Source organism: Charadrius vociferus, unplaced genomic scaffold, assembly GCF_000708025.1.
Source record: "Charadrius vociferus isolate BGI_N301 unplaced genomic scaffold, ASM70802v2 scaffold390, whole genome shotgun sequence".
In the NCBI taxonomy this organism is placed as follows: Eukaryota; Metazoa; Chordata; class Aves; order Charadriiformes; family Charadriidae; genus Charadrius; species Charadrius vociferus.
The window spans coordinates 123,219-135,386 of NW_009646433.1; the positions used below are offsets into that span (position 1 = coordinate 123,219).

The following is a 12,168-nucleotide window of genomic DNA, read 5'->3' on the forward strand; positions in this document are numbered from 1 at the left end:
AGAAACTTGCATTTTCTTGACTTGTGGAGGCCTCTGCGTACGTGATTATCAAGTTAACGAGCCCACATGTGTGGATTGATGCTAATGGAATTAACCTAGCTTGTTCTAAGAGAACCACTCTTATAAACTCTGCGTACCAGATGCAGTCCCGTAGTTACCTGTGCAATAGTTTGTAACCGCTCGCCTTTGTGTAGGTTGCTCGACTAACGCGTGTATCAAATCTTTCTTTTTCAGATCTCCCTTGAGTGAAGTTTGACAAAAAATGTTACAGCGGTTTTGTCTCTGGAAATGGTTAGCTGTAGGAACTGCAGTTGCTACTCTCCTAGCAGGTGGTTTGGCCCAGAATGATGAAGGTAAGGTTTTTGCCGTGGGGAGGAGTGGGATGGTTCTGTGATTTCATTTGCATTCCTCCCTCGGAATTATTACTTGAAAAAGTAGTTTGATACTTGGTAGGAAAGGGAGGTTACAATAAGGAAAGGAAGATAGATCTGGGTATGTTTCGTGATTTTAAGCATCTGATGATGATTATAATTTACAAAGCTATTGATTTACCAGGCAACATGAAATCTTAAGTTACGTTTATTGAGTATTGGACTCTCGCATTAAAATTTGTTTCCTCTTACTCATTGAACACATACTTTACCTTGCTTTATTTGTAAATCAACAGTCACAGCACTTCACAGAATTCACAGAATTCACAGAATTGTTAGGGTTGGAAGGGACCTCTGGAGATCATCTAGTCCAACCCTCCTGCCAGAGCAGGGTCACCTACAGCACGTTACACAGGACAGCGTCCAGGCGGGTTTTGAATGTCTCCAGAGTGGGAGACTCCACCACCTCTCTGGGCAGCCTGTTCCAGTGATCCACTACCCTCAAAGTAAAGAAGTTCCTTCTCATGTTAAGATGGAACTTCCTATGTTCAAGTTTATGCCCATTACCCCTCGTCCTATCACTGGGTGCCACTGGGTGCCACTGGGTTCCACTTGGAACAGGAGTTTGAGAGATTGTTAATGAGCTGGGTACAGAGGAACAGGAGTTTGAGAGAGATTGTTAATGAGCTGGGTACAGATCTGACCAAAAACTTGAGAAAAGACCCCCACTGAGGGTCTTCTCGAGGAACAATACTTCAGAAATCCTGAAACGTGGCACCAGTAGCTCATGGTCATCCTCACAGCATCTTTGTTGAATTTAAGACGTACCAGAAATGTGTTCTACCAATTCTCTATAGTAATGAAAAATTACAGACCTGAATAACTGATTATGACCTATTCTTTTGAACAATTCAGAGTTGACAAGCCGAGTTTGACAGAGTTGTTCTTAAATACTGTTAAGAATAATGAGGGGGATAAGTAAAAACTAAATATGGTTTCAGAATGTCTGTAATGAATTTGCTTATTATAAGTGGCACTTACGCCTTCCATGTAGGTAAGCTGTAATAGTACATATTTATGACTTATTCCTGCAGCTGGATTTTCTTTTAGAAAACTATTTTGGCAATTATGAAGTACAGTAATTTTGCTTTCGTGAGAAGTCTTCAATCCAACTTGAGTTTTGCTTAGTTTTTTTGGTATCAAGTTGAAATTTTATTTTTCTTGCTCTATTAATTGTTCTCCAAATGTCTTTTTATTCCCTTCCATTCCCCAGCTCATCCCTACATTGTATTTGATGTATGAGAAAACTAATTTCATTTTATCCATTTTTAAATGCTGTCATTGTAGCTGTCATTCTTGGCACTGAAGCGAATTGTATGGGCTGCTCATATTTCAGATATTTGATCTATGCTTGGGTACAATTACCTTGCTAGTTAGTCAGTTATTTTAGCAGCGGAGTGGGGCCATGAGGCTTTGCGGCGTTGGACCTTGCGATGGTTGTCAAATGGTCTTTGAGCAGCAAAATGCTTGATTGGAGGGAGGAGAGGCCGCATGGCAGCGGGACGTCCCCCGGCGCGTTCAGCACGACGGGAGGCGGTGGATGCCGGAGAGCAGCGGGAATACGTTGAAGGGAGGAGAGGGAAGCGGGATGATAGGGCTGCACTCGGCTGTGTCCCTTCTGGGGTTATGTGTGCTCGTGGTAGGCTGAAAATAGAAAGCAGTACTTTTTACTGTGATCTTGGTTGTACTCTCACAGGCAACATCATAACATCCATCCAAAAAAGAGACATCTTTGATCAAAATAACATTCTGAATTTCAGCTGAATACTGATTTCTAGTTACACATGAACGATGCTGCAGTGTGCAAAACACGGCACAGATGCCCCAGAGGGTATTGTAGTAGGCAGATTATTTCAAAATAGGAAAACGGATTCCTCGGGTTTCAATTTTTGTTCCTTTCTACTTCTTACATGACAAACTTCCATGTTAATTAGTGTCCCTGTCTCAAAAAGTATGCAGATTGTACCTTTCTGTTACAGGTGATTGGAAGGAAAGGAAAGATACCTGTCCACGGTTAAATGTAAAGCTATCATTTGTTGATGAGAATGTGACTGAAAGCATACAGAAGCTTGGAAAGGCTGGAAACGTGTAGTTGCAGTCAGTGATCTGTTGTCCGTAAAACTGTTTGTTGCCTGATGGGATCGCGTGGTAGGAGAGGGTCTGTGTGACTACTTCAGTTCTGTGTCAGGAGTTATTGTGAGCAGGTGAAAATCGCGTCACTGGCAGATAGCGACGGCAGCAGAAACACAGCTAATTAGACTTCTTTTTGTTATTTAAATTGCCTTGCACCAGTTTGACTTTTTATTTGCTTCTCACATGGAATGCTTGCAATAATTCTATGAAAACTTGCCAATAAAACTTTCACTTGTGTCGCTAGGAAATGGAGAAGACGTGAAAATACGGGGTTTTTTAAAGTCATGTCTAAATCTTGTGGGTGATTTGGTTAGCAATGTATCTACTTCAAACATCCACAACTTTGGAGACAGTATTCAGTGTTGGGGTTTTACAGACTTTCTTTTAGTACATTAACTTAGATTCTTGAAATTTCGTGTTTTCTGCCTAAGCCAGGGTTTCAGATGAGTGTACAAGGATTCCTGCTTCTGTGGCCATCATGAAAAAAAACTGCTGCTGTGGCCATCATGATATTCCTCCTGTGGGGTTGGATTGTAGGTTTGGGGGTTTAGTTTGGGGGGGAGGGTGTGTGTGTGTGTGTTGTGTGTGTTGTGTTTGTCCTGGCTCATGACATTTTTTAGCTCAGAACTCAAACTGGTTTTTATCCTTAAAGATAATCCCAGACTGGCAGGGGGTGGAAGGGACCTTCAGAGACCATCTAGTCCAACCCCCTACCAGAGCAGGGTCACCAAGAGCAGGCTGGACAGGAATGCAGCCAGGTGGGTTTGAAATATCTCCAGAGAAGGCGACTCCGCAGTCTCTCTGGGCAGCCTGTGCCAGTGCTCTGCCACCCTCACAGGAAAGAAGTATTTCCTCATGTTGAGACAGAATTTCCTGTGTTCCAGTTTGTGCCCGTTGCCCCTTGTGTGTCACTGGGCACCACTGCAAAGAGTCTGGCCCCATCGTCTTGCCACCCGCCCTTTAGATATTGATAAGCATTGATGAGATCCCCTCTCAGCCTTCTCTCCAGGCTAAACAGCCCCAGGGCTCTCAGCCTTTCCTCAGCAGAGAGATACTCCAGTCCCCTGAGCATCTTTGTAGCCTCTGCTGGACCCTCTCCAGCAGTTCCCTGTCTGTCTTGGCCCGGGGAGCCCCGAACTGGACACAGCGCTCCGGATGTGGCCTCCCCAGGGCAGAGCAGAGGGGGCGGATGACCTCCCTCACCCTGCTGGCCACACTCTTTTGAATGCACCCCATTGTGTTCTCCCCCATTATTTAATGCACCCCATAATGTTCTCTTACGTAGTCTGACCAGAGGAGCTTTGCTTTTCAGTGAACATAACTTTGATGCACATAGCCAAGAGTATTGTTACTTTACTGGGGGGAAAGGTTCCGAAATGCTGTTGCTTGAGGAACGTGTAGCACCTTGATACAAACTCGAGCCTGAACTGATTTTTTTTCCTCCCCCATGTTCAGGAAAGGGTAAATTTAGCTAAAAGTGCTTCTAGTGTCTTCAAGGTACTTTGTATGAATTCCATGATGTTATAGGAGAGAAAAAAATTTATGGAAATTAATTTAAGCCAGGGCGGAGTACTGGTTACTCAACACTTGCCACCCAGCTAATGAGGCAATCCTTATAAAAACAATTACTTTGAAACAGGTTTCTTGCAGGTCAATAGAAAACTATGTTCTGTACTTCCATCACTGCAGAGAAGTACTTTGGCATGCCTGGCGCTGGTAGAGTTGTTCTCATTTGCAGTAACAAAATTTGTAATCTAACATATAACATAGAAAAGGTGCATTCTTTTAGCAATTGCAATTTATAAACAGTGTAGTTATTTTAACAGCAGAACAATCATGAATACAAACAGGAGAAATCAATTACGGCAGAAATTAAAACCTATTTCTTTGCAACTAGCATGCAAAGAATCTGTTTTCACGGTTGTAGCTGTGCATATTGAGTTAGTTGCATGTCTCTCACTGCATTTTGCTCCCTTAGCTCATACTTTCTCAATTTCAGATGTTTTTGCTTGACCTCCCGAGTCATCAAATCTTCCCCAGCCACAGCAATTAATGATGTTACAAAGTCGCCTTAAAAACTTCATCAAGGACTGCCTCGGAAATAGTTAGGCTGCTTTTCTCCCTGTGCTTCTTAGGAAGCTTCCCCAGAATCTCATTTGTTGGGTTGGCTGGATGCCATCGTCTCGTAGAAGTGAGCCAATTTATTCATGGCTAGCTGATAGTGCCTGCATAGTCTTTCTGTTCGGGTAATGTGTTTCCATCACTGGTGTTTCTGCTCCCCAGCCAAAGGAGTGTTTAGAGGGCAGTAATTCCCCCTTCCGGTTTTTGCTTGCTAAACTGAAACACGTCTCTGTAGGCTGCCCTTGCGAAGTAGCTTTTCCTTCCCCTCGTGGTCCCGGTACTCCTGCTGTGTCCCTCTTTCGGCTAAATTCCTCTCTTGAACGTGGTTGCTGGCGTTTGTATTTTACGTCCAGGTGACAACCTGACAGTCCCCTACGATGCCAGCTGTGCTTTGCTGGCTCTGCTGGAGTTACTCCACTTGGCAAAGTGTATGTCATGTGTTGCCTGTGCTATGATGTAAAACAGCTCTGTCTTTTCCGTCGTCGTCTGTACCCGATGAGCACACGGGCCTTGAAGGCCTTTTTTTTCCCCAGCATGTTTTTGTCAGCGGTGCCGAAGTGACATGCGAAGCAACGTCAAATTTGTGCTCAAGTTTTGTTTCCGTTTGTGCCACTGATAAACTTGTGTCCTGCATTTCTTGTCCCAAGTTTTCAGTGAGCTGAAAGTTCTACCACACGTTACTACTTGTTTGGTAGAGAAGTCTATCGCCTTTCAGGACAAAGTACCCCTGGGAACTCGGTCTGCTCGTCCTCTCGTTTTAGCCATCTCTTCAGGTGGTACTTAAAATTTTCAGAGTAACCCAGCCTTTCCATCGTAATCATTTCCTGGGGGGGATGTGAAATCTGTTGATGAATTGCAAATACTTTACATCTACTGTAGTCCCTTTGTATTAAAAACCCAATTTTTTGGTTAGAGAGTTATGACATTTATCTCGTTGTGCTGTTGATGAACCCATTCTGTGTTTTCTTCCAATGATTTCTTTGTAGTATTCTTTTGCTCAATCATACGATATGCCAGAATAAATGTAAAAGGGTGGGTAACGTGGGCGTTTTGTTATGATTTTTTTTTAAAAAAAAGAAAGAAATGTGGTTTTATGATTGCTGCTGCCCCTAGCTGGCTCTTTTCCAAGCAGGAGAAAGGCTGCAAAGATTTTTATTTTATTTTTTTCCCCCCAGTAATATTTTAGCTTAAGTAAAAGTAGAAAAGTCAGGTGTAGCCTTGCAATATGTGAAATTAGGTCAGCTATAATCTCTCTTATTTTTTTCAGTGATACTTTATTAAATTTAGAGACAAACTCTGAAGCTAAAAGAAGCAGTGAGGAGGAAGGTGGAAACCCGGGATCCAATTCCTTTCCTTTTTTTTTTTTTTTTTTTTTTTTTATTCCAATGTATGTGACTAGAAGAAACACTTCAGCAGCAATCTTTTGGTCAGTAGAAAGGCTGCTGAATTTGAGCTGTCTGTGTGTGCTTTCGCGCCACAACAAACCGATCCAGCAAAAATGATCATTTGATAATTAACAAATTTAAGTCTTTAGCATTTAGAATTGGTATGTAATTGTCATAAAGGGTATGGCAGCAAACTTGGGGGTACCGACAATTTAGTCTTTACTCTTAAGAGACGAAAGAAAGGCAAAAATAATTCTCATCACTGTTTAAAAAGAAAACAAAAGCAAAAGCAAACACGAAGATCCACCAACAAAAGTTGCAAGGACTCTGTTACTCGGATTTTCTTGGGTGCTGAATGGGATTGTGAATCTGATGATCTGTTTAATATAATGGTGTCTTTGAAGGATTTTTGAAGATAATAGTTTGTTGGGGCTGCTTTTAACCTAAAGTTGCCTTATTTTGCCTTTTTTAACACACAAATGAATAAAAGGTTTGAGAAGTCCCTTATGTTTCACTTGAAGATTTTTAGCTGTAAAACAAGAATACTGAGAAAAGTCCTCAATTAATACACTTGGAGATGAGACAGTCTTGGTCCTTGTATTGTCTTGTAATGCAGGTGCAAGTTTGGATTGTGTTTTCAGGAGTTGTTGGGGGGCAGGAGGGGAAAGGCTGGGCTTGCAAAGGCTGCCTGTGCTCCCCTGCACACAGCTTGATGCTTGCTCTCGCCTGTGTCCCTATGTCTCAGCTGACCTGGGGACGCGTTACACCACCCTGTCACGTCACAGCCAAAAATGCCAGTGCCCGAATTCCACTTGCATAAGCACTACTTATGTTGTAATGTATGCTGAAGTAGGAATGATCTATTCTGATTTATTTTTTTAAAACTGTTATTTTTCAAATGTATGGGTGAATTCAGACTTGGCACCACAGTAGTATGATATTATCTTCTAATCTTCTAGTTGCAGACTTATTTTCCCTACTCTAGCCTGTTGAACAGGAGATGTGCCGTTGACATCTGCACTGTGGAATATGGATCTGTCACTGACAGCTCAGTGGCTTTCGTTGAATTCTGACCTGCTTGTTGGATCTTTCCTCAGGGTATAGGACTTGCTGGCAGGAGTGCCTCTGCAGGACAAAGATTTCATGCTTGGGAAGCTTGAAGGAAGCGACCTTCCAGTGCCTAAAGGGGCTACAGGAGAGCTGGGGAGGGACTTTGTACAAGGGCATGGAGTGATAGGACGAGGGGAAATGGCTTCAAACTGGAAGAGGGGAGATTTAGATGAGATATGAGGAAGAAATCCTTCCCTGTGCGGGTGGTGAGCCCCTGGGGCAGGTTGCCTCGAGAAGCTGTGGCTGCCCCATCCCTGGAGGGGTTCAAGGCCAGGTTGGACGGGGCTTGGAGCAACCTGGGCTGGGGGGAGGTGTCCCTGCCCAGGGCAGGGGGGTGGAACGAGATGATCTTCAAGGTCCCTTCCAACCTAAACCATTCTATGAATACATGTTAGTATTTTCAATGCCGTCTAATTTACCATGTAGATGGAGGGGAAAAAACTAAAACATAATCTAATTTTGGTTGAAATATAAGATAGCAGATACTGCTTTTTGTCCTTAAGCTAATTCAGTCCCTTGAAGGCCTGAATCAACATGGATTATTATGGGGGGGGTGGGGAGGCGTATAGACTTGTCTGGGGATAAGATATGCAGTTGGGAGAAATTGAGGAAATCCACTGACTTCAGTGGGAACTGGTGGAAAACTGAATTGATTGTTAGGTATCGCAAACACCTCGCATGCAGTAGGGTTCTGTTGAACGTTAAGCACTTAGCCAAATATGTATTTCACTTCATAGGGGTTAAGCAGATACTTTTTTGTCAGGATAGGGAATAACCACTTAAATGGTCTTTATCTTTACGCTGAGTGGGAGATTGCTTTTTAAATAAGGGTTTCCCGGTGGAAAAAAAACCTGTGTGGTTCACTTTTGCCGCCAGGATTGTTCAGGCATAAGCTCCTTCAGCTCTTTTTCTGCTGCATTAGTTACTATTAGTAACTAACAGTAACCTCTATTAGCTCCTGTCTTTTATTCAGCCTAACAGAGTCTTATGCTACAAAAAATGAATAACTAAAGGGCCTTACAAATCACTTTAAGAGGCTACTTTAAAAATAAAATAGTTTCAGATCTTGATGTATTACTGTTGGGCAGGAGATTAACTCGGGAAAATGGGTATTTGAAGACCTGTAGCTCGTTTGTCATTCCTTGAGCCCTATGCTGTACGTGGCCGGTGAAAGAAGAGAAATGCAAACAGGTGCTTGCCCCGGGGTGGCCTGGGAAAGCCTCTCTTCTTCAGAACAGTGGTCATTTGTTTGGTTTATGGAAAGTTGCTGCTCAGGGTTGTGCTCTGGCACTTGGCTCTGCAGTGATCCTGAAGGGAAAAGAGCTGTCCTTGATGTCTTTGAGTTGGAGTTCAGCCGTTAGTTGCTCTGGAAGGGTTTAGATCTACAAAGGGTAACTGGTGGGACGTCTTGAAGTGCTACTGGCAGTGCGTTGAGTCTGCAGGAGATCAATTCCCCTTTGGCAAGAGGCGAGTTAAATTCATGAAATATGGGCATCAGAAAGAAGGTTCATGTTAGTTAATAGGCAAATTCCAGCCCTCGGTCTGCTGGCAGGAGTGACTGCGTACCCTACGTGCTCCCTGTGATGGATGAGGCAGGAAGCCACTTGTTGAGAAGCAGCAAATCCCACATCCCACCATCCTTGGAACAACCAGACTGTGGGACGTAGCTGGGAACGAGCCTCTTGCAGGCACTGGCCGACCAAGTTCTTTCTGCTCAGCCTTATTTTTTGGCACACAAGCTGGTGTGTGTTGGATTGACAGGGTTATAGGGCTGCAGGCATCGGTGTTCTGTGAGTCACCTCAGACTTGGCTGACCTGAGCCATGCCGTGGTGTGGGAAAGCTGTGAATACTGAGCTGGTGCTTTTCCTCCGAGGGACGGGTGCCCTTTCTTCAGGTGAGATTGCCGTCTGGGAAGGGAAGGTCCAGGGAAAGCAGAAACCCTCGTGGAACCACAATGGCAGAGCTCGTGTTCCCTCTGGAAGGGTGGCTTGGACTTTGGGACTTCCACAGAGTAAACTGTAACTCCAATGGTACTGGGCTGAGCTCCTAAAAATCAGCAACAGTTGTGTCTGTGCGTTTGTGTTGGTTTATAACCACAAAGCGTGTGCGTTGGGCAGAGCTGACCCCTGTATCGGTCATTCTTGTGCTTTAATGGTAATGTTTGAAAGAGTCTTGAGTGGAGAGATGTATCTGCATAACTTTATTTGACAATTTAGTCGTCTTTTGACATAGGATTATAGTAAGGAGGTCAGGTTTTCTAGAGTACTGCATCTGTTTGTGATCTCCATCTCATGTCCAGGTTTCACAAAACAAATTTATTCCTTCCATTGAAACAAATTCCTTTTAGCCAAGAGAGATGGTGCGCTGACATGCTGTGAATTGGTTTTGAACCACTTCAAATGCCAAGTTTGAATTCAGTTCAATTAATTTATCTATCAGGAGCAGCATTCTTAACTGCATCAATGAGCATCATGACTGAACAGCGGGTTATTGCAAGGTCACCTCCAATCACAGCAGCAATAGATAGAAAGTTTTAAGTAATTAGTATAGGAAAAGATCAGTAGTACTGTAACTATGTTGTGAAAAAAATGAAGTGGGGAATCTTTTTTCAGAGGAGATCTTGGCTTTCTTTGTTGATTGCTTGAGAAGTATAGACTCTGACTTAGGAAGGCTTTAAAATAGGGGTCTGGGTTTTTCAGCGCTTCAGGAAGGTGTGAGCTTCTGCAGGGTCTGAGCCCGTGCCCCGGACGACGGTACCTCTGCTCTGTGTGTGTCGAGGGAGCAGAGTCGTGTTTGGGCAATAACCGTAAAGGATGAGCTCTTGCAGCTCGTCTTAATGCATTCGTTTTACAGTAATCATTTTCAGATTAGGGGATCATTACTGTTCAGCTGTTGTCTATCATTAAATATAGACAGTGTTTTTCTTGACTGAAGCTCATGTAAACTCAGTCAGTTGCTAGGGATCTGTATGGAATGCCTACGGCGCGGAAACGCCTGGCGTTTTGAACCCAAACCCCAAAACAACCACCAACCCCCCCCAAACCAAACACCCTCCCCCATTTTTCTGCAAATATCACTGTAGTTTTTGAAGTAGCTGCAGCTTGTTTGCCTGTAGCGTGGGGTGAATAAATGCCTTGGACTTTTGCAACAGGTAAGACTATGATGTTAATATTTAATGTGAACTTAAATAGAGCAAATCGAACGGACCTGAAAAGATTTTTGTCTTGAAGACTTTTGCCCTTATACACGGATGTGATCACTGGGTTTCCTCCCTCGCTCTCATCTCTTCTAGGGAATCTCTGTTGAAAGAAGAATATTTTTATTTTTTTAGATGGAGAAAGGAAAATGCTTGGGTAAACTGAAGAAAGAAATAGATGGATTTAAAAAAAAAACAACAAAAAAGTCCAAGCATCTTACTGAGTTCAGTTTAAAAAAAGTAAGAAAAACTCTGTCCTGTGATGCAGTATTTATTAGACACTGTATTGAGGCATGGCAAGCCTTAAATTGGTGTGGAGGTGAATAGATTCCATATGTAGGCTACAATGAGCAGAAGTCAAATATTTAAATGATGTGGAATTATCAGGATGCACCTAGTTAAGACTGATTGTAAAGTGAAGGGCTGAGGTGAAAAAGGAAGCAAGGGGGAGAACTTGTGTTCTCAGACTGGATTTATAGATAAATGGGATTTCTCTGGAAATGAAGGCTAACCAGACCTAGTCCACGTTATCCTAGAAAGCTGATGGTCACAGAAGGTTGGGTGTTGTGGTACGATTTTGAGTGGATTGACCAACAATGCAATTTCAGTTTTCATTTTTTCCAAGTCAGCAGTGGTAAGCGTTACTGCTTCTCATTTGAGAAACATCTAAATGAGGTTTCTATTCAAGGCAATGTAATCTGTTTAGGCATTTTTAAACATATTCCTGCAGAGCAGTAAATAGCTTGCTTACAGTGTTTGCTTTGCTTGGTCCTCTCTGGCATGGTATCATAGTTTTAGTCACCGATATGTCAGCTACTGATTATTTTGCCTGCAATATTGATGCAACGTTAAATACTTGATTTATTTGTCCCTTAAAATAAGTCAAATCCTGCTCTGTGGTACTAGTATCCGTGGAGAAAAACAAGTTATTTCCAAAATAAGTTTTTCCTCTTCCTTTGTTAGAATGAGCTGTTTGTATTTACTCAATTATACTGACAAGAAGGGTTTTCTGTTAGGAGTATCATCTTGTTTAGGAACATCATTGGTTTGAGCAGCCTACATGTAATTCTGTTATGCCAAGTGGTTCCCTGACTTTCGGGATGTGTAATGGGACAGCAGTCAATTGTTTGACCTGCTGTTCACATCTTGTGTGAGACTAATTTCATGGCTTATTTCTAAACCGAGTTGTTTAAACAGCCTTATTTGTTGCGTCCTAAAGAGGAGCACGCAGTTGTAAGCAGCTGGGGGCCTCCCTCATTAAAAGTTTCATCTGAACCTCCAGATGGTCCGAGCTTAAAACAAGGCACGTATTGTTGCCTGAAGTTGTATCGGTGGTAGTTCAGTTGTTTTCTTTGAGACTGATTGGCCAATGCAGGCTGATGGTGTTTCTTGAGACATAGCTGGGCTTTTTATTCTGTTTGTTTTTGCAAAGGGAGAACACAGCACAAAAATGAATAACTCAAAAAACCAAAACAAAACAACAAAAAAAAAAACAACACACAAACCCCAACAAACAAACAACAAAAAAACCAAACCCCAAAAAACCAACCCATCATAGTAAGTTTTGAAAGTTTTCAGGAAAAAAACGCCAAAGGAAAACAGAGTGGACTATTTTTTGTCCCCATAGTATAGCTGATAATGATACTGGGTGACAGAGCAGTTGCTGTGTTACATTGTTACGAGTCTGTGGTGATTATATTGTTCTCTCCCATCTTCTTTCATACAAACTATAGGTTTTACTCATCTTTGCAAATAATTCTTGACTCATCAGACTGTTCCCCCCCCCCCCAA

The 12,168-nt window shown here is 42.7% G+C and overlaps 1 protein-coding gene across 2 annotated transcripts in view; it reads left to right on the forward strand.

Moving 5' to 3' along the window:
* Positions 1 to 262: 262 nt before the first annotated feature.
* PCDH15 (protocadherin-related 15) overlaps positions 263 to 12,168 on the forward strand; it is a 371,643-nt gene continuing 359,737 nt past the window's right edge. For both annotated transcript variants that reach the window (XM_009881484.1, XM_009881476.1), the window contains exon 1: positions 263 to 353. In XM_009881484.1, the coding sequence (XP_009879786.1) occupies positions 263 to 353 (91 nt within the window). The remainder of the gene's footprint in view (positions 354 to 12,168) is intronic.